General features: G+C 40.1%; 1 protein-coding gene across 1 annotated transcript; it reads left to right on the forward strand.

Annotated features, from left to right (window-relative positions):
* The first annotated feature begins 353 nt into the window (after positions 1-353).
* On the forward strand, positions 354-13,184 carry LOC116706381 (vesicular inhibitory amino acid transporter). The gene is made up of 8 exons (XM_032543173.1): positions 354-457; positions 1,158-1,815; positions 8,131-8,267; positions 8,790-8,910; positions 9,114-9,316; positions 10,515-10,752; positions 11,095-11,257; positions 12,855-13,184. The coding sequence occupies exons 1-8, from the start codon at positions 354-356 to the stop codon at positions 13,166-13,168; spliced, it is 1,938 nt and encodes a 645-aa protein (XP_032399064.1). The 3' UTR covers positions 13,169-13,184.
* Positions 13,185-21,424: the final 8,240 nt, after the last annotated feature.

Below are 21,424 nucleotides of genomic sequence, written 5' to 3' on the forward strand. Positions count from 1 at the left end.
TGTATGTTTTATTCTGCACAAAATAAAAGTGAATGACACTTATAAGTACACACTGTAAAGGGCAATAGCTGTTTACGCCTTCATTGCTGAAAACACTTCTATATTATAATGTTACAGCTCACCAACTTGTCAATCACTTCACCTGCATGTGTGTCGTTATGCGTGTGTGCTTGTGCAATTGTCTGTGTGGCTCTGGTGTGTGTGCAGTTTCTTTACAGTGTGTGTGTGTGTGTGTGTGTGTGTGTGTGTGTAAGAATTTGAGTATGTTTACATGTCCAGTGTCCAGCAAGCTCCCCCAGACCCTTAGACCTCCAGATGCGAGGAGGCTGACTCCGCATACAAGAAGGCTGAAGATGGGCTCTCTTCGCTGGGCTCGGAGCTCTCGGCAGCCCTGGAGTAGTGCTGGGTCTCTGTGGGGCTGGGCACTATCGAGGCTACACCTAGACTGGACAACAAGGTGAGTCACATCATGGGATATATTCATTTATAGATTTACTGTATTATTGAATACATGTTGAATATGTAGTTATACAATGATAAACACATATTATAATCAACAAAACTGTTTTGTGTTGATTTTGAACATAGTATGTTAATGAGCGTCATGTAGAGTACAGTATATCTGCTATCTGCTAAGTTAATTGACACAGATTATTATCATTATTATTATTAGTGGTAGTAGTAGTAGTAGTAGTATCAGTAATATTATTTAGGAACATGTAAATAAATATTTTTTAGATTCCTCACAAATATCTACCTGCACTAACATGTGACATCATGCATTAACACATCATTAAAAAAAATAATTAATTAATGAAGTGTGTCTATAGCGCCTTTCAACTTGAATTTTCTTACTTTCTAGAGTGGGAGTCAAAAATACTAACTCAATAGTCAACAAAAAAGTACTTGTTCTCTTTATGTAATTAATGTAGTTAATGTTGTTCTCAATATATCTTATTTTTTGCTGCTTTGATTTAGATGAACTCTAAAACGTTCCAACAATTTACCCCAGCACGGTGTAATTTTTTTAAGTGTTAGCTGTTTTAACCACATCCTCATAGAAATGGGTCTTCCTATTAATAAAATTATTCTAATGTAGTGGATGAGGGCACAGAAACGATGAACTCAAAATTAAATGAAGTGGTTTTGATTAGCAGGTTGTTTCAGGAGGATGAAGAGATGCTGATTCTGACCCACAGCGATGAATTGAACAGGACCTATGGTGAGAATAACATCACAAGCAAAAATAACAGAAGCTGTGATGACACCAAACAAAACGGTACATTATTAGGAAGCAACAGTCTATCTCAGACTGAGCAAGATAATCCGAGTATCCCAGGATGCACCAGCACATTGTTGCAGGAGAGTCCAGCTTTCAAAGAAACCAGAGCTACTGCAATCTCCACTGGACCCAGAACCATCACCATAACTTCAGCGGTTTCTGCTGAAGACTCTGATTGGTTAAAAAAAAACAAGAGTTATGGCAAAAGAAGAAGATCCTCTGAGATGCGTGCTGACAAAACAGGAAGCAACGTTGAGGAGAACCCGAGTTTCAACAAGAACCAGAGGAACAAGAGAGGATCCTACAGGCTGTTTAGAGGGAATATGCAAAAACAGAGACGTTCTGAGGATGTAGAGAAGAAAAGGAAAGGAGAGGAAGCTGTAAAGGGAACTTCTCCGGTCTGTGCCAGCAGAGAAGAAGCGAGAGGAAGGATGAGTTTGGCTAATCCAGTTCAGAGCCCCAGAACTGGTCTTGAACCTACTCTCACCATCACCGCCTGGGAGGCTGGCTGGAACGTCACAAATGCCATACAGGTACACTTATACAGTATACATGCATTAACCTCAAATCACACCAATGTCAGGACAATGTGAACCATTGCCAAACTATACCTTCATTCTGTTACATTTATGAATTCTGTATGTTTTTCTGCTTTCCAGGAAGTCTTTTTTTTTTTTTTAACTACATGTCATTTAGCTGATGCTTTCATCCTAAGAGACTTACAATTGCTATACAGTATATGTCAGAGGTTGCATGCCTCTGGAGCATCTAGGAGTTTAGTGTCTTGCTCAGGGACACATTGGCGATGTATCGTTGATGTATCGCAGTGTCTCTGTAGGGTTATCCCTCTTTGAACTCTTTTCCAGTTTCCTTGGCAAGACGCAATCTCAAACTGCTCCCAATGTTTACATGTGGGGGAGTCACCAAGATGTAAGCCTCTGCCAGATGAACGTAATGTAACGTTTCATGTAATGACATAAAACCTGAAACCGACATAACTAAACAATGCCAGCGGATTTATACGCGTCTGTCAAAGTTTTTTAACCCTCCTGTTATCCTCGGGTCAAATTTTACCCATTTTCAACAGGTGTTAAAACTGTTGGGGGTAAAAACAACGCAAAAAATAGCATAGAAGAAAACAACAAAAATGTCAAAACAAGTAACCAAATCATTGGGAAAAGCGAAAAGTGTCAAAAAAGACGGCGTAAAAAGAAAAACGTTTAATTACATTTTAACCCAGAGAAAGAAAAAGTTGCATGGTCGACAGGAAGACAACACAAGGGTTCCTCGTTGCCTGATCTAGCTTTGCCAGACCCTCCTCCAAGCACCCTGAAGGAGGGTCTGGCTACTCCACACAGCGTTCGTGGATGGGAGCAAAACATGCTCTGGTTTTGTGGCATTTCTTTAAACCAATCAGAATCGTCATGGGCGGTGCCAAACTCCGCACAGAGCCGCTGCAAAATAGTTGTGCAAGAGTAAGCTCAGATTGGACAGAGAGTCTAGCTAGCTGTCTGGATTTACACTGCACAGATCTGAGGAGCAGTTAACCATAGTCCTCAGAAATCCACTGGAGTTTAAAATGCCAACTCAAAGAAAGCGGAAGGACACGGAAAAGACATGCATCCGGCAGAATTTCCTGCAGCACCAGAGCAATCTCGGAAGTGAAACATAGCCTAGCAATCCAGTTGTCAAGTGCAACTGTTCTTGGTTTCATATTTATTGCAGTCATTCCTCATTTTTCTCTAAAACTTTGTGTGTGTGTGTGTGTGTGTGTGTGTGTGTGTGTGTGTGTGTGTGTGTCTCTCTCTCTCTCTCTCTCTCTCTCTGTCTCTCTCTCTCTGTCTCTCTTGCAAAATGCAAATGTAAAATGTAATGTAAATGCCAACTGCTTAGGCGCCAAGCTGCACAATACATTCAAAAAGCATTAAACATGCAGACTAGTTAATCTGCTCCCACTGTATTTTGATATTATTAAACGATGCATTGTGGTCTTGCAGGCTGTTTGTCAGGCACTCTGCAGTGTGCATAATCAAATAAAGTGTGACTAATATAAAAAATGTAAAGCTCCCAGTCACAGTGTGTGCTCGTGTCGGTAATGCTAATAGCTTATTATGCTGTAAATGCTGAGCTGTATTCAACTGCTGCACTCTTGTAAATGTGTCCTTTGACTGAATGACTTTAGTGTAATTGGAGTGCGTTACTGGGTCCATGAAGAACATCAATACAGTATACGCATGAGTCTGAGTGTATGACCGTCTGGAAAAGGACAGCATTGCAAAGATCAACCATTCAGATACACAAAAAGCACACACACACACACACACACACACATATACACAATGAAGACACATTGAAGACACGCATGCAAACACGTTTCTTCAGGAGTTAAGGTAAATTTACATCAAATGCTTTTGCATCACGTTGCTGTAAACCCAGATTGTAATTCATGTTAGCACTGTTGTCAGTACACAAATACCTATACCAGGCGTGGCCAACCAGTTAAGCACAAAGAGACACAAAAAAAATGGACCATAGCAAAAAGCCACACAACACATGCACTTTCACACTACAAAAACAACACTGATTTCCAGATCTAATGACATATTACATAACGGTTTTCGCAGGGTGTTTTTTTTTCTACTCAGTGGTAAACCTGACAGTCTTTGTTATCCACAATCCTTTTCAGGTCCTGCTTGAACTCGCTTGTGGCCACTCAAAGCAACTCTTTCACTCATTTCAAGGGGCTTCCAAACAATCTGATTCAGCAGTGAAAGGGTTAATGAGGAAGGCGATCTCTGGCTGCTTTCTTACCTCAGGTTGCAGAATCTGTCCTCAAAACTCAAAACTGCATTATTTTTCATTTTAAAATAATTTCGGCAAATGCATTGTCAGTATTGGCAGCTGCATTCAACTGCATTTATTTTATTAACTTATCTGAAATATGTTTCAAAATTTAAAATCAAAAATCAACCGATAGACACAGCCCCCAGCCCAGAGCCTCACAGGAACAAGCAAAGAGCCGGCTCTAGAGCCGCAGGTTCGCCACCCCCAACCTATACCAACATGATCTTTAGTAGATAAAGAAGTATTTTATGTGCTTGGCTTATTGATACTAGACTATTTATCTGAGAGATAGGATTTCATTTGTTCCTGTAGGTAATTAGAGATCAGATGTCTGTGCCAGACAGGGCACAATATCTGAGACTGTGATATACTCTGCATTACAGGTTTAAATTGCCCATTCTATCTATCATTTGTTACTTATGTCCCTTCAAAGCTTACATCTTTATTTAAATAAATCTGTTCCTTGAAACCACGCTGTGATTTAAATATCTGAATATTTTACTCTTTTTTTACTACTCTATTTTTTTTTTTTTTAAACTCTGCTTAAACAGCATCGGCTTCTTTCCGGGGTTGTTGGGTTTAATGATTTATAGGTTATTCATTACCTGCAGCACACTGTAATCAGGAACCTTAACCAAATGGATTGCTCAGTAATCCCTTTGGTTGAGGTCACCGATAGGTTAAATTGAGGTGACTACTGGATGACTCACGTAGCAGAAAGAAGTCTTTTCATTAAAGGTGACGATTCACCGTGTGCTTGAAAACCTCAGACGGTGACGGATGACCACACAGTAACAATAATAGACGCAGAATGTACACTATCTGATATATAAACACAGATCAGTGTCATGATGACAAATCCATTTGTTCAGAGGTTATTAATGAGAAAAAGAACATCAGTTTTTTTATCTCCCATCAAGGCTAAAAAGAAAATATGTATTTTCTGGTGGATGTGCAGTATATTGATGCCAATTTATCTATGATATAACCGTCTTGTATGATCAGCCTTATATGACCAGCTTAATAAAGTTTTTATTAGAGAGCAAATTTGCTGCCAACAATGCAAAACAAAGCCAGTTCCAGCTCTCAAGGCTCCCGACTTGGGAATATTCTGAAACTCAGTTTTAATTCCCGCCTGACTTTTAATTAGGCAGCTCCTCTTTGCACGTCTTCATGGCAGATTAGAGAAATGAACCTTTTCGTTTCTGACACTGAGGACAAATTGAAATCAATTTTACTGCCTATGATGGTTTGCTTTGAGCGTCATTTTACCTTAATGGGTAGGGAATTCAAGTTCCAAATTGGTTATTTTTCAAACCCAAACACTGGCTGAAAAGAATGTCCCCATTTTGGTTTGTAAAAGATTGCAGGAAAAAGTTATTTGGTTCATCATGCTGCCAAATACGTCCCGAGACCCTGTAAAAAATGAAGACAGCTGGTTATGTATTAAAAAAGTTCATTACTGCATGTTTACCACTATTCATTGGTCATAACCATCCTCAGCTCCACTATTATTGTCATAAGAAACATGTCATTATAATTTCCCAAAGCCGAGGTGACATCTTCAGATTGTTTGTTTTGATGATGAACTGCTGTTGCTGACCTAACCTTGATTTACCACACACCATTGTGAAGGTGTTGTAAAGGCAATTTTAACAAAATATGCTATCCAGTCGCATTATCAGAAATGTAAGAACCTATCTTTCTGGGGAATAAAAGTAGGACATTTCTGTTTTGATTTTTATTATATTTAAAAAAAATTATAATTCTTGCCTTGTGAGTCAGACAAATGAATGGACGTGCTTTACTAAATTGCTGGAATACCCCTTTAATTAATGATTTACTTTATAAAATTGTTTTTTTTTAAATCCTTTCACAAGTTTCCACAGCCCAAGGGGCGTAGCATTTAATAGCAACCAACAGAAGAGAATAAAGTTATTAAATTTTCTATGTGACGGACAATAGCAGCAAATTCTACTTTTGAGAATGTATGTCCTGTTATTAAAAAGTCAAACCTGTCTGTTTCTGGTCGCTTCTGCTCTACCTTGTCCCCTCATGGTGGGGAAAGACATTTCTCCATCACTTATTTGTGCCCAGGGCATGTGCTTGCATAAAATATCGTGCATGTTGAAATCTTGCACCTGGGAAGTTCAGACAGGTGCAGTGAATGTAATCTTTATTTTCCGGCGGCCAATATTGAGTATATAAGTTTAAGGTAAGAAAAAGGTCAACACGCCCTGAGTAAACAAATGTTGAAGGTGTCTCGGGTGTCCGATTTTGGCACGATGAAGCTGAATCATCTTTCTCATTGTGCGCGCTTGTGATTGGGACCTGTTTCAAGTTGTGCTCTGAGTAACCAATGAGGAATTAGCTGGCAAAAACACAGAGAAAAAGAGAAGTGGAGGGCGAGAGAGAGAGAAAGAGAGAGGGGGGGAGATGAAATCAGATACTTGAGCGTCAAACTGCTTTCATCCCCAGCAGCTCCATTTGAACATCAAAGCTCTATCAGCATGCCTAAACAGACATCAGCTTCAAAATAGTAACTTGAAAGAAAGAGTATGTGTGCTTGTCTTTGTATACATCCACAGTGTGTGTATAGTGTGTCTATGATGGGCCTCCATAGCTCTCTCAGTGAGTGTGTGTATCTCCATGTTCCAACATTCATAACGCAGCAGCTCCATCAAAGTAGTTTGTTGCCTGCTCTGATCTATCTCCCCTCGTCTTCCTCCTCTACCTCCTTCAACCTCCTGCTCTCTGTGAGGTCGCTCCTCTCCTTCCCCTTCCCGTTACTCTGTTTCCTTCTCTCCTCATAGCTTCTTTCTTGACTTGCCTTCTTCCACTTCCCGCCTCCATTCCCTCTTCTCCTGTCTCCTCTCCCTGGCAGTCGCCTCCCTCCACTCTCCTTTCTGCTCCTGCTGGTCTCCTGCATCCTCAATCTCTCCAGGCATCACGCCAAAACTTTCCTCTCGCATCCTCATCTTCTCTTCTACTGTGAACACTTTCTTCTTATTTGCTTCCTTTCCTTCTTTAGTCTTTACTGTTCCCTCTTTTTTTGCAACAACGTTTTAGATTTTACACCTTTTAACAATTTCCGGGGTTTTTTCTTTCTTATGGAAACAGGTGAAAATGAGCATCATACAGTATGATGAGACTGGTTAAAGGTTCCATGACATGTTTTTTGGGGGGGATTTTTATACAGACTTTAGTGGTCCCCTAATACCATTTGAGGGGGGGCATCTGAGGTTTCATTTTCTCAAAGGCAGAGCAGGATACCCAGGGATTCGTTTACCCCTATTGCCATATTATAAAGTGGAATTTTCATGCCATGGGACCTTTGAGTTAAAGATCTGACATCTTTGTCCCTTCTTTATAGGAACTAAGACTCAATTTTAAACCATCGGCAATATTGTTTAGTTAGCCTTCCAGGAGTAGATCAAACAAACAGGACTTTACACCAAAGAGACTGGTGTTTGTGTCCAGTTTAAAAAATAAAGTAAATGGCGAGTCATTTCAACTGTGCAGAGCAAACGGAATTTTGTCAAATTCCCCGTCACATGCGTAATGACAGTATGTACAGTACGTTTGCACGGGACTGCCAGTAACGCAACAAATGTACTGATTACATCCCACAACTTAACTAATGATTTTTTTCTAATCCTAACCAAGTGGTTTTTGTGCCTAACCCTAACCAAACTGTGACCGTTTCAAAATAAGACAGAACACACTCTGTGGGTCGGACTTGTCCTGTTTAGAATTTTCATTATTAATTTCTTTATCATTTAAATTATTGTGATTCTTTTTATTGCACACTAGCCTTTAAGCACCTGTGAGTTTGTAAACCAATCCAAGTGATAGGTAATGGAAAATATCAAAGGGATTATGTTATGAGCATTGTTTCTTTCATTTGGATCAATTGTTATCTTCACCACTCAACTACCTGGGATCTTCCTTCACAAACCAACCCATCTTTGTTCTTTCTTCCCATCTCTCTCTTCTACCTTCAGGGCATCTTCGTGTTGGGTTTACCCTTCGCTCTGGTCCAGTCGGGTTACGTGGGTCTAGTTCTGCTGGTTCTGTCAGCCTGGGTGTGTAACCACACAGGGAGCATCCTGGTGGCCTGTCTATATGAAGAGGAACAAAGGTATGTTTTATCATGTTTTATTAATTTGGTGCCAATTAGCTAAGTGCAATATCACATTACAATCAGTTTACATCACTTTTACCATATAAAATCACTTTATCACTACATTCGCTTTCTATTTTATTTATAACAGATGTACTATGCAATTTGTGTAGCACTTCTGTGCCGTGCTTCCCAAAGAGCAGTGTGTTCGGTACTGGGATGTTTTGTTTTTCTTGGAGTCATTGTTGGTTTAGTTGACGTTTCTGCAGATGGGGCTCTCCTCTCTGTATCTTCAGCCAAGGTGACTATCATTTCTGAGTTGTCCCCATATGTATTCCTTCTCTTGTATTGAGACTCCTCGGGGGAATCTAACCCCAATTTTGGTGCAAACACAGAGTAGAGAGTAATGGATACACAAACATGTTGTTCCGTTCATTCAGCAGTGGTGAGCCGGTCAGAAAAACACCACTCCCACAGCTGAGAGAAATTGGAATGTGTTCTGCAGAACCATGGCGTTTGAGTTTTGTTTGTGTCTTTCAGTGGAGGCTTGGTGTCAAGGGTCCGAGTCCGGCACAGCTACCAGGACGTAGTGGAGGCCTGCTGCAAAGGACTGTGGCCCCACTGGCCTGGACTGGGAGGGTGGATGGTAAATGTGTCTCAGGTAACACACACACACACACACACACGCATTCTTTATTATGCAAAATCGCTATGCACATTTCTATAAAATAAGGCTCAACACTTTTCTTATACTGGAATAGGTTACTTTAACATTTTTCAAATGTACATGCATAGTATAGATGGACAGGTTTCTTTCCCACGGGAAATGCATGAAGTACACACTGTGTTTCTTTCTCATTCCAGGTCATTGAACTGTTAATGACGTGCACCTTGTATTTGGTCGTCTCCACCGGTCTGTTGTCTGACAGTCTATCAGGGATGGCTGTTCCTCGATCAGTGTGTTCTCTGGTGTCTCTGATGTTCCTTCTGCCCTGCCTGCTGCTGACTGATCTCAGACCAGTCTCCACCCTCAGCCTGCTGTGCTCCCTGGCTCACATACTGATCAGGTGATTGCATCAATCAGCAGATCAGCATCAATTCCACAATCATATTAAGTAAAGACAACAAAGTGGCCTTTATAATCTGCTCTCGTTCTCACTCCTGTGATCATGTTGCAGCTGCTGCTGCTGGTTATGCTGTCTGCTCCCATCTGCTGCACACTGCTGTTGCTCGTTGTTTCATTTCATTCCTCATGCTAGGTGTCTCTAGAAAATGGAGCTGGGTCTTAAAGGTCTTTGGGTCCTGGATCCCTCTGGTTTCTGTATTCTTTGGATATTAAGTCGTGTGCAAATACAGTTTTCTTCTTGGTTCATCCCCTACCAATCAAAGGCTTAAAGCTATAGTGCGCAACTTTTTGATATTAATGAACATTCGTTACATTCCAGCCATTACCAAATGAGTTGCTACAAAGCTGATTAAGGATATCAGCTCTACAAAACTCTCTCTGTACTTCTCAGTATGGCTATGTTTACAGTAAAAGGGGGGGGGGGGGGGGGGTGTCTTGCGCTATGTGGATGCAGTGACAGTGTTGTTGTCATTCCTTGGAATTCCTCAAGGGGTTCGCTCAAATCACCAAATGGAAAACGTTTTGTCCATTTTTCTTTAGATTTATAGATGTTTCCAAATGATTAAAAGCACAATAAAAACAGTTGTTACTGTGCTTTTAGTCAGTGACATGATTAAGGATTATGTATCCTATTTTATTCAGAAAAACACAATGTCACTATCCTGAGTCCATGTATCTCCAAAATGTCTACCTTTCATGAGTTTTGTCTTTTTAATTGTTCATTTGACCAAGAAGTAGGATCATTTCTAACCATACAGGGACAATTAATTCAGTTTCTTTTTAAAAAATTGGAGGTACATGGTTAAGTATTAATAGTATTTGAACATCAGTATTTTATTTCATTTAATGCAATTAAAATGGACTGTCCCTTTGTTGATTTCTGCTTTTATTTGTGGTATTTTATTTTCTATCATTTATATATTTCTTTTGCTTTCCCTGTGTGTCTTTAGGCAGGACGTGAGCTTTTATTACCCTGTGTAATTGAGAGTACACAGCTAATATACAGTATGGAACTTCCGTGCAAAGACATGTTGAATAATAAATGAATGAAAGAAATATCAATACATTTGTTTTAGATGTTTCATTCATGGAGCACCATCTTTTCTCATTTTCTCCTGTTGTCTCCAACCCCGTGTCAGTCTGCTGGTCATGCTGTACTGTCTGAGTCGAGCCAGCAGCTGGTCCTGGTCCACTTTGTCTCTGTCTGTGGACCCGGAGAACTTCCTTGTCTCTGTGGGCGTCATCATCTTTTCCTACACCTCTCAGATCTTCCTCCCTCCTCTAGAGGGCAGTATGGAGGACAGAGGGCAGTTCAATGCCATGCTGGGATGGACCCACGGTGCTGCTTGCATCATGAAAACTCTGTTTTCTTTACTGGTTAGTGACATACTGTATGACACGGCAAATTCTCCTGAAATTTAATGACATTATTGGGTTTATAGAGTTGTTTGTAGAGTTTGTGATTCCTCTGAGGGGTGTTAAGGAAACAGAAGTTAGTTTTGTGCTTAAATAAATATCGTAACATAGAGATAAATAAATATACTTGAAATGTGTCGATGGCAATATCCCAAAAAATATTTAAATATATAATAAAAATGTTGAGACAGAAATAAAACATTTGGCTCAACATCTGGCTTACAGCAGCAGGTTTAATCACAGGATGGATAAAATGGAGTGATTGATTGACTGATTGCATTGATTGTTTCCCTCGTCCATTAGGCCGTATTAACATGGGGCGCAGAGACCAGTGAGGTCATCACAGACAACCTACCCTCTGACCTCCGACCTCTCGTCAACCTGTGTCTGCTGGCTAAAGCCCTGCTGTCCTACCCTCTGCCATTCTACTCTGCTGCTGAAATACTACAAACCTGTCTGCTTGGAGGTGAGCAATACTGACAGCTCTAAATTATATTCAAACCGCTCACCTTGCCCAAGGAATTGTCCACAATTAATTATGTAACAGTTCCTTCAGGTCATCTATTAAAGATCTAAGGTGCAATGGTTAACATTGTGACTGTAGATCTACATTTGATACGTTACAATGACTGATTTGTAAATTATACATGGCCTTAGGAAGCTGCTGTTTCGTAATACTCTGTGGAGCAGCAGTTGCCTGAAGAAGGCTGGAGGTTCCCTGGTTCGTCAATGAAAATAGTGTTAGGAAAGTGAATCAGTGACATTTTTACTTTCTCAAACTGCCCGGTTTCTTTTGAGCATGACATTTAATAGAGGCTCCAGAGGTCCACAGTGGTAAACTGTGGTTAGACTTCCTGATGGGTATCTCTGCGGGTGTTTCAGTTTGAAGAAAAGAGCATGAGCTCCCAGTTGACTTTCTATTAAAAGTTTGCGTAGCTCACGTATTACTACTTATGTTACATACTGGTATTGAGCATCCATAACTACCAAAAATGATGGTTCACAAGAAAAATAAATGGTTAAAGGTGACCAACAAAGCAATTTTAAAACTGTTGAGGAAATACACAGTGTGTTTTGCTGAACTAAGCATTATGTTAAGAGAAAAACTACATATTCCAGGAGGATGTAAGTGTAGTTAAAAAGTCAAACTAGCAACTAAAAAACAGAGGAAATAATCTACAATTAATCAGAATCAGAATCAAAAATACTTTATTGATCAATTGAAGCTGTAGTGCGTGATTTCTGTCGTCCCCATGAGAAATTCCAAGTAATGATAACAACACTGTCGTTGCATCTGCACGACGCAAGTCTTGGTGATTGCGCTCCACCCCCACGGAGGATTAGAAAAACATGATATGGATTCTTCAGAAGAGGTAATTATCTTCACTCTAGCTTCTGCGCGCAAAGGTACTGAGAAGTACAGAGAGAGTTTTTTGGAGCTGAAAGAGTTAATTAGCCTTGTATCAACTCATTTGGCAATGGCGTGAATGTAACGTTCAATAACATAAACAGTTGTACACTATAGCTTTAAGGGCTGATCATGACAGATGCACATGCAATGTAGTCCAATAAAACTAGCAAAACATATAAAATTAAACCTTACAAATTATACAAAAATAAGCCTGTATAACTCAGAAAACCAGCAAAGATCTTATGTCAGTTATTGCCATGTGAGAGCTGATTTATCAAGGACACTTATTAATTGCTAATGTGTTCACTGTCAATACATTTAATTGGCAACAGGACAGTGAATCATGAAGTAACACATTACAACACGTTACTTTTTGCCCAAGTGATGTAATGTGGTTAAAATTATGATCTTTACTGGGCAAATGCAAAGGTCATTTAAAGCTTCTCTGTCCACTAGAGCACAACAATCAATTCTTACAGTAAATAATCTCTCTTAATTGGTCCTTTTTAATATGATGCCATACTGTAAATAAGTAAGTTGGAGGCTGATAACACATCTACATAGAAGCAACTGGCAAAATAACAGAGCAACCCATAAACAAAAGTTGCATTTCCATGTGCAAGCAACTTCTCTGCTTCAATATTTTTGACAGATGTCCCTTCAAACTCCAAACATGTCGGTCGAGGTGTGTCTCGTCCGGCCCTGTTGGTCCGCACCGCCTTGCTGATGACATCATACCTACTGGCCCTGCTAGTCCCCAGCTTCTCCTTGTTGATGGGTTTGACAGGCAGTGTAACCGGGGCGGCCATGACACTCATACTGCCGTGCCTGTTTCACCTCAGACTGCAGTGGGGTCGCCTCACTGTGAGGGACCAACTCATAGATGTGTGTATACTGAGTCTAGGGGTCATCTGTAGTGTGTCTGGTGTGATTTGTTCAGTGAAAAGACTGGTGAGAGCACTGTAGGATGGATGGATGGATGGATGGATGAATGAATACGTAAATGGATTTGGGGATGATAGATGGAAGGATGGGTAGGTGGATGGATGGATGGATGGATGGATGATGGAGTGGTGGTGATGGATGGGTAGGTAGGTGGATGGATGGATGGATGGATGGATGAATGAATACGTGAATGGATTTGTGGATGATGGATGGATGGATGGATGGGTAGGTAGGTAGGTAGGTGGATGGATGGATGGATGGATGGATGGATGAATGAATACGTGAATGGATTTGTGGATGATAGATGGATGGATGGATGAGTATGTGCATGGATGGATGATGGATGGATGGGTGGATGGATGGATGAATAGGTGCTTGGTTGGTTGGATGGATGGGTGGAAGGGCAGATGGGTAGATGGATGGATAAATGGACAGGTCAAGCAGGTTGTTTGGAAGAGAATAACAGTTGCAAGCTCTCCTTTACAATCATTTGTGTATTATAATGAGTGCATGATTACTCTAGTCCTTAAAGCAGCAATAATTCTTTCATATTACTGTAACAACGGTTCAAATGGTTAAGTCAAATGTCAATTATTGATTTAGTAATGAGTTGGTCAAAGCATGTTCTGCAGCAATATAAGCACAGTAAAATTCTTAAGTTACAATGGTGAAATATAACACTGTTTTACATTTTTGCTGTGTGGCATTATTGTAAAATACAGTCTTTTGTGACATAAATGTGTGTGAACTTTATCTTTGTTGTGGAAATTGTCTAATTAGCCTATGGGGGAAATAAACTATAAAAACCAAAACTTATCTTCTTCTCCTTTGGGCTGGAGGAGATGGTTTTTTAATCTTGTGTCTGAATTTGTAATTGTTAAAATATAAAGTGTGTGTGTGTGTGTGTGTGTGTGTGTGTGTGTGTGTGTGGTGTGTGTGTGTGTGTGTGTGAGTGCGTGCATGCGTGTGTGTGTGCGCATGCATGCGTGTGTGTATGTGTAAATAAGGTGTCTGGTTCTCCACAGGTCGTTCCATCCTTCTTTTCTTGTTTCTGTTTTCCCAGTTTTTTCAAGTTTCTTTTTTAGGGTTAGGCTTAACTATCTACCTTCTTGTGTTACAACACACACACACACACACACACACACACACACAGCTGACAGGGTGACAAATTCTTTAACCCAACACACCTGACAACTCCTCACAGATATCGTTCAGTTTCATATGGCGATGTGGTGACATGTACACAGCATGTCAGTCTGTCAGCTATCCATCGTTTGCTTCCATTCAATGTTGAAGCCCCCTCCCCCCCCTCTCTCTCTCTGTCTCACACATACACACACACATACACACACACCGTTGAAACAAAATGACAGATTCAGACATTGAATGACATCTCAGCCATCCTTCACACCCCAGCAAAAAAAAATTGCTGAGTTGAAGGTGAAAATATGTCAGGGCGTCCACTTAAAACCAGCAGCAAAATAAAAGCTTCTTTAAAGGTTTTTATATAGCTAGGTAACATACCATGACACAATTGTGCCACTGACAAATCGTTAGTAAAAGAGCATTGTCCTGTTATGGATCCTGGTGAGAATGCTGCCATCCCTGCTAAACAGTCCAAGATCAGTTTTCACCTAGATGTGCAGCAGCAGGGCTGAATGAAGGGACATGTATCATGTTGCATATTTAATCTTTTGGAATAATCCTTAAATTGTAGTAAAAAGTAATGTGATTGCATTCTTTGTTGAAAGTTAAGTTAATTGTCCAACACTGCTGAAGTCTTCACTTCACTTTTAAAAAATTGTATTTGTACAATCTTTTTTAGAAAGGCCTGACCAGGGTCTGGGGTTGCAATTTAGCCTATTGGCTAGAAACCTTTCATGCAACACATCTACACATCTACATTGTCGGCCTTGACTGTAATAATTATGTATGTAATAATGTGCGCTGCATTGTCCCTGACAAATAAATAATAAAGACTAATGCTCTTAGGTCAGATTGGCTTGAACTAAACATGTTGGTCTCATGTCTATTCAAAAAATCTCAACATAAAGTAACCTCACACTGTGCAGCATCAGGGCCAGTCTATTCAGATGACATAATTTAGAGTCTAGAGTCTAAATGACATGTGTTAGCGTGAGTCTCTTCAGTGTGAAACTGCCGGTAACTGTGGCAGTTGTGAACCGGCTGGTGAAATCTCACCCAAATCAGATTCTAACGTCACATTTTTAAGGTCAGTCTGGCCTTGACTTGTTATATGACTGGATTTCTGAAGTAGCACACTATTCCCACCCGGGGACAGTATTTACAGCACATGCATACACTTCCTGCTGTAACACACAACCAGGGCAGTGCATCTTGTGAACAAAGGCACAAATTAATCAACATGTATACTTCTTTGCAGTATGGTTGTTTAGACACTACTTGAATATTGACTTTGCAGGTCAACATTTAGCGTTGTAAGGGCAGCCCAGGTGTTTAACAGGTTCACCATGTAACTGTAAGGCACCCTGACTCAGGACCTTTGGTACATGTCCTTTTCTATTAAATCTTTACTGTCAACTCTAAAGAGGACTAAAACGCCCCAATTACAGAAAACAATATTTCTCTAAAATTAAAAATGGGACCGCATTTATTTGTTTATTAAAATATTCTCGTTCATATCTGGATACTGCAATGTCCAAAGTTGTTTTTTTTGTTTTTTGTCTTCATCCCATGAAATTAACTGTGATAATGCCAAACAAGAGATAGATCTAAAAATAAATTACTTGAACAGCAAACAAACAACATAAAAGACAAAAACAACAAGGAAAAACTGGCCCCGAAGCAAATTTTAGAATGAATTGAACCCTTAAACCAGTAGTTGACCTCTACAATGACCAGTGGCCATTAAACACAACAGGAAAACAAATAGCACATGAGACTAATAGATTATTGAATGAAAAAAGAAATGTGTGCTTTCACTCCTACAACAGCTCTGTCTCTTGCAGTGACTACAAATCACTGATGTCAATGCACAGAAGTAATTTCTTTTGCTTTCATCTTTTAATCATTACTGTGCTGAAAACAGCATTAAATTACAAGCAATGGAAGCCATACCAAAAAAAAGAACCAATGTTCCCTCTGTGCTGATAGCTTGGTGACCTCTGGGTTTATTGATTTATCATAAAGCAGACCTAATATCTTGTTATCCGTCACTGCTACAGTTGTCCCCAAAATTGCATTCAATGTACCTGGAGCTGTACCTTTTGATAAATGATACTATTTATATGCTGGGCTTTTGCCATACCTTTAGTGAATTACAGTAATTGCCCTTAACTGGTGCAGCTTTTTGGTGATTTTCAGAGAGCATGATCACTTTCCAGTGAGGTCCTCTTTGAAAAATGATCTCTCAGTCCCCAGAGTTTTACAATATGCTCTTATACTTTACCTCCTGTCCTCCAAAATCACCCGGTACTTCCACAGGTACAGTATTTTAAGACCTTATTGGCTCTGATTTAGCCAAAAGCGTGGGCTAGGCCATGTCATCCGAGGTCAGGTTGGAAGGTTGTTTTTGAGGATCCCATCGGAGCCAATTACACACAAGATGTATGCACTCACCATACTGTGAGCTGCTCTGGATAAAAGTATCCTCTGTGTGACATATGGCCATCACAATGGCTGTCCTTCAACTGGGTGACCCAGGTTTAAACCCCTGTGGAGACAATATCCTCCTTTAAGGCCCGGACATAACAGCGTTTTAAAGAAAGGTTCAACATTTTGGTAAATATGCTTGGTTTCTTTCTTGCAGAGAGTTGGATGACAAGATTGATACCACTCTCATGAAGCACCCACCGGCGGCTGGCTAACTAAGTTTGGCATAAAGACTGGAAACAGGGAGCCTGGCTCTGTCCCAAGGTAACAAAATCTGCCTCCCAGCACCTTTTAAACCTGACTAATTAACATATGTATAGCTCATTTATTCAATCCATAGAAAAACCAAAGTGTGAGAGTTTGGTTAAGGGCTGTCCCAGCAGTTCATAATGCAAACGAACAAAGTGATATGGACATTCGAAATGCAGTTTGAACGGTGAAAATCTATTCAGCCACTGTGGAGATATCAATCTCTAAAGCCAAGAATACTCTATGTCTGCAAAAGGTTACAAGGAGCTGTAGGGGTGATTTCAACATAACCGACCCAGAGAAACATACATCAAACATTTGACCGAGGGAAAAAAACATTGCTGAGAACATAAAGGCCTTTAAAAGGTCTTCTTAATGTGGATATTGAGCTGGGGAACGTAGAACCCTTGGGCCATAAATACACTCCCAATGGAGGAAGCTATTGGAGCTTGTTAGCTGAGTTCCACCTTCCAGTTTCACCAGCATCATTCAGACGTTCCCAGGGTAAATCTGAATCTAAACCTGCGCTATGCCTTTATCAGCACAGGACTTTAACCGCCAGAGGCATGGAACGCTCTCCAAGACAACTTCACCTGCCTGACAAAGCAAATCAAGAGCTCCTGCTGGAACCGAAAACAACAGAAGAGAGGAGGAGAACGGGTGAGAAAGAAGGTAGATAGGGGTGAAGATAGATACAAGAAGAGAGAGCCAGACAGAGAGATCATAAGGTGAAGATGGAGACAAAGATTGATGGAGAGAATGAGAGGGAGAGGTAGCGTAGTAAAGTGAATTAGCTCCAGTGGATAAGGAGCTCTGTGCTGACTGCCAACTTTGCTAATCCTTCTCACATCTGGCTGGCGAAGACACTGTGTGTATATATATGTGTGTGTGTAAATGTGTATGTGGGAGTGCCTTTGTAGGGCAGCATGTGATGGTGAGGTTGTGTGTGTGTGGTGTGTGTGTGTGTGTGTGTGTGTGTGTGTGTGTTGCATGTGTGTGTGTGTGGTGTGTGTGTCCTGTGAAGTTCTGCATAGCAGTTCGTAGCTGTTTGTGTTGTGTGCCCCAGTATTCTGCAGGTTGGGGTAAGTTGTCTGTGTACCACCACCGTCCCGGCTGCTTTAGAGCGATAAAATTGCCACACTGAACCAAGACCCTCCTCTGGCATTTATTGGCTTGTTGGTGAAAGTTTCTGCGGAAAAAAAAACTCACATCTCCATAATTTTTTGTCACTGTTGTCAAGGTTGTATCTTCAAAGAAAAAAATCTTTTGAAATGCTCTTTTTAAGTAAATGTGGTTGATTTGGGCATTAAGAAGCAGGGAGAAAAAATGTTTCAAAGGCTTTGCAGTAACTACAATATGTCAAGCAAAGTTTTAATTAAACCTAAGTATAACAAATAAGGGGCTGAGTTGGCGGGCATTAGGAGCCACAGGTGCATTTAAAAAAAAAGCTTTCTTTAACCCAAAAATGAAACAATTTACAAAATATGCATACATTCTGAGCACATAAGGGATCAACTGAACAGAACTGAACTCTGACTATAACAACTTAACATAAACAGAATAGAAGTGAACAGTCTAAACTGACCTAACAGTGACAAAAACATCTTCTTCTCTTCTTCTTCTTCTTCTTCTTCTTCTTCTTCTTTTGGCAGTATGTTGCGTTGCAATCATTACTTATAAGGTGTATATGACGCCACCTACTATATCGAATGACAAAAACTGACTACAAAGTTGAACAACAAGTTGAAAAAAAATGTGTTACACAAAGACAAACACTAACTAAACTACAAATAAAACAGCATCCATCAGTATAAATATTTTAATTCATGTTAAGCATGAGCGGCGAACCTGTATTTGTACCAGTGTTGCCGCGGCCGCCACGGCAAAAATCACAGAAGAAGTAATTGAATGCAATTAACTTCAGTTTGTAGAGTAAAAGACGGAGCCTGCTAGACCTGCAAGAGATGTTAACCATGGCCAGAATATCATAGTTCATAAAAATGCAGTCGCAGTGACAACACTGACGTTTCATACACACGACGTGTGTAACTCTGCTGACCCCCATTCGATCCGTGCTGGACCCATTCACAATGAGTCAGCCGTCTCTCTGTGAGTAGTGTCCAACGCACTCCCCCCCTCTCTCCTTAGCGCTTTAAATCAGTTATTGTTGAAAACAAGTGAAGGAGCTTTTAAAAATACACCGTAGTCTATTTATTTCAGACAGCTAATTTTCATTTACGTGTGTGGCAGCTGTGTGTCTGTACAACATACAACTTAAGACAGAAGAATGTTGCATGATATGGATGTGAAAGCAGTTAGAAATAGCCCATATTAGACTATAACATTTGTTTTTGTTAAAATCAACAAATAATCGTGATAATTGTGATCTCAATATTGATCATAATGATAATTATCATTTTGGCCACAATCATGCAGCCCCACATATCAGGCTAGGTACTGTATACTAGATTTGTACTATCTGACCAGCTGCGCTTATTCAACAGCTGGAAAACTATTCTCACTAGCAAAGGTTGTCGAAGAAAGCTTTTTTTTGTGTAAATTCTCTGAATAGTCAGGAATAATGTATTGTGGGTTCAGACTGGCTTCAGATGGTGCAAGTCCATGTAATGTTATGTCAGCTGGAGTACCTTGAAATTGAAGCAAATTCAAGGGGGTCAGGACGGGGCTAATGTGGTCATCTTTTTTAAATCCATGTCCACATTCCAGCTGCTGTTTTTTGGACAAGCCGCAGTTGACCAAAGCTAGATTTTGGTGAAGTCTGGGACAAGTGTTGCAAGTCAAATACATCAGGAGAAATGAGATTAATGTTGCTTGAGTTTGTGTAGTGATGTTAGGTTAGTTTCAAATGAAAGTATCTAGGGTAGGGTAATGTACTTGGGTATCAAAATATTAGTTTATTAGTTTCGGGAAACCGTCTAATGTCTTTCTAAGTCTTGAACTTCCATCTTTTTTTTTAGAGAGTTAGGGAAATACTTATTTTGCAAGCTTTTATGAAGCTGCTTGTGTTTTTTTTTTATTCTGGCCATTGTTTTACAATAATTTTACAATATAATTGTTTTATACTTTATTTCTCTTTATCTCTGATTAAGTGCATACCCATTACTATTAAGATTCCTATTGTATGGTACGTACTTCACATAATGGTGGAAAGCCGTGTGGTTAAGAGGGAATACATTAAACTAAAGGGATCTAGTGGAGCATGCTAGGTGGGCCTATGAGCACTCACTTGGCCGGCACCTTATAATCATAGCACTTTGGTCAGCTGGTGCTGTCATAAATATTAACGACTCATGGGCAGTCCTTCAAGTCTATCAGTGCTGCACTCGCTCATTCATCAGACCAACTCATCTGCAAATCCATCCCTGGCAAGACTCTTCTTTATCTGAGCCCACCAGTCCACATCTCCACCAGCTCCAGCAATTTCCCCCTCTTCCTCTCCTGCCCGAAGCTCACACCTCCTTTGGCTGTAACCCACTCCACTGTGCGGTTGCCAACAACTGCAATGAGTTCCAAAATCCCTAAAATTGATCTTTTCATCCAAGCCATATCTTTTGGAAATAGGCTAGTCAAAACACTCCACTCCCTGCACCTGCTGCCTTTCTGACATTTCCAAACCACGCAGGCCTTCTCTTTCTCTACATGTGCTTTGACAGTTGACTGCTTCCTTTAATGTACACTCTACTGTATGTTTGGATTTCATCATTAGCCAAACAGTCTCCATTTGTTCATCTGCAAGAACTGACCCTAACTCAACTGTCACTGCAAATAAGAATTTATGCCCAGCTGACAAGGTTACAAACAAACCTAAATAATGAAATAATAGTAGTGCATGACTGGCTGTAGCAACATAATGAGAGCATTATGATAATTAAACATCCTAATAAGCCCGGGTCATATTTAATCTCTTTGAGCTTGAGGTCAACAGATGTGGAGGATGCCTCATCATAGAAATTCCACTCATAGAATGAACCCAACAGTTTCATGTGAATATTCAGGTTGTGATTATTGGTTTGTTGAGATTTTAAACACAATTTTCCTTCATACAGTTCTAGCTTGTAACTTCTGTCAAGGCTGATCTCACTTACACAACATGTTTGTGTTTGTTGTCTTTGTGTTAATGTTTTGTGTTCACGTTTGAATTTGCATGTGTTTTACATATTCATTTGCTGGCTTTTCCAAATGCAATTTATTGTTACAAATGTTTGCTTCAGTTGCTTGTCATTCCCTGCAAACATACGCTCAACGGGGGATCACGTGATGCACCGACCAGAATAGACGTAAAGTTATCAGCCTTAAACTCAATTTTTCAACTAATTTTCCTAACCAGTAGACAGTTCTGTTGGGTGTACATTAGTTTCATAATGTCACTCAACA

The sequence above is a fragment of the Etheostoma spectabile genome, chromosome 18 (assembly GCF_008692095.1).
Source record: "Etheostoma spectabile isolate EspeVRDwgs_2016 chromosome 18, UIUC_Espe_1.0, whole genome shotgun sequence".
In the NCBI taxonomy this organism is placed as follows: domain Eukaryota; kingdom Metazoa; phylum Chordata; class Actinopteri; order Perciformes; family Percidae; genus Etheostoma; species Etheostoma spectabile.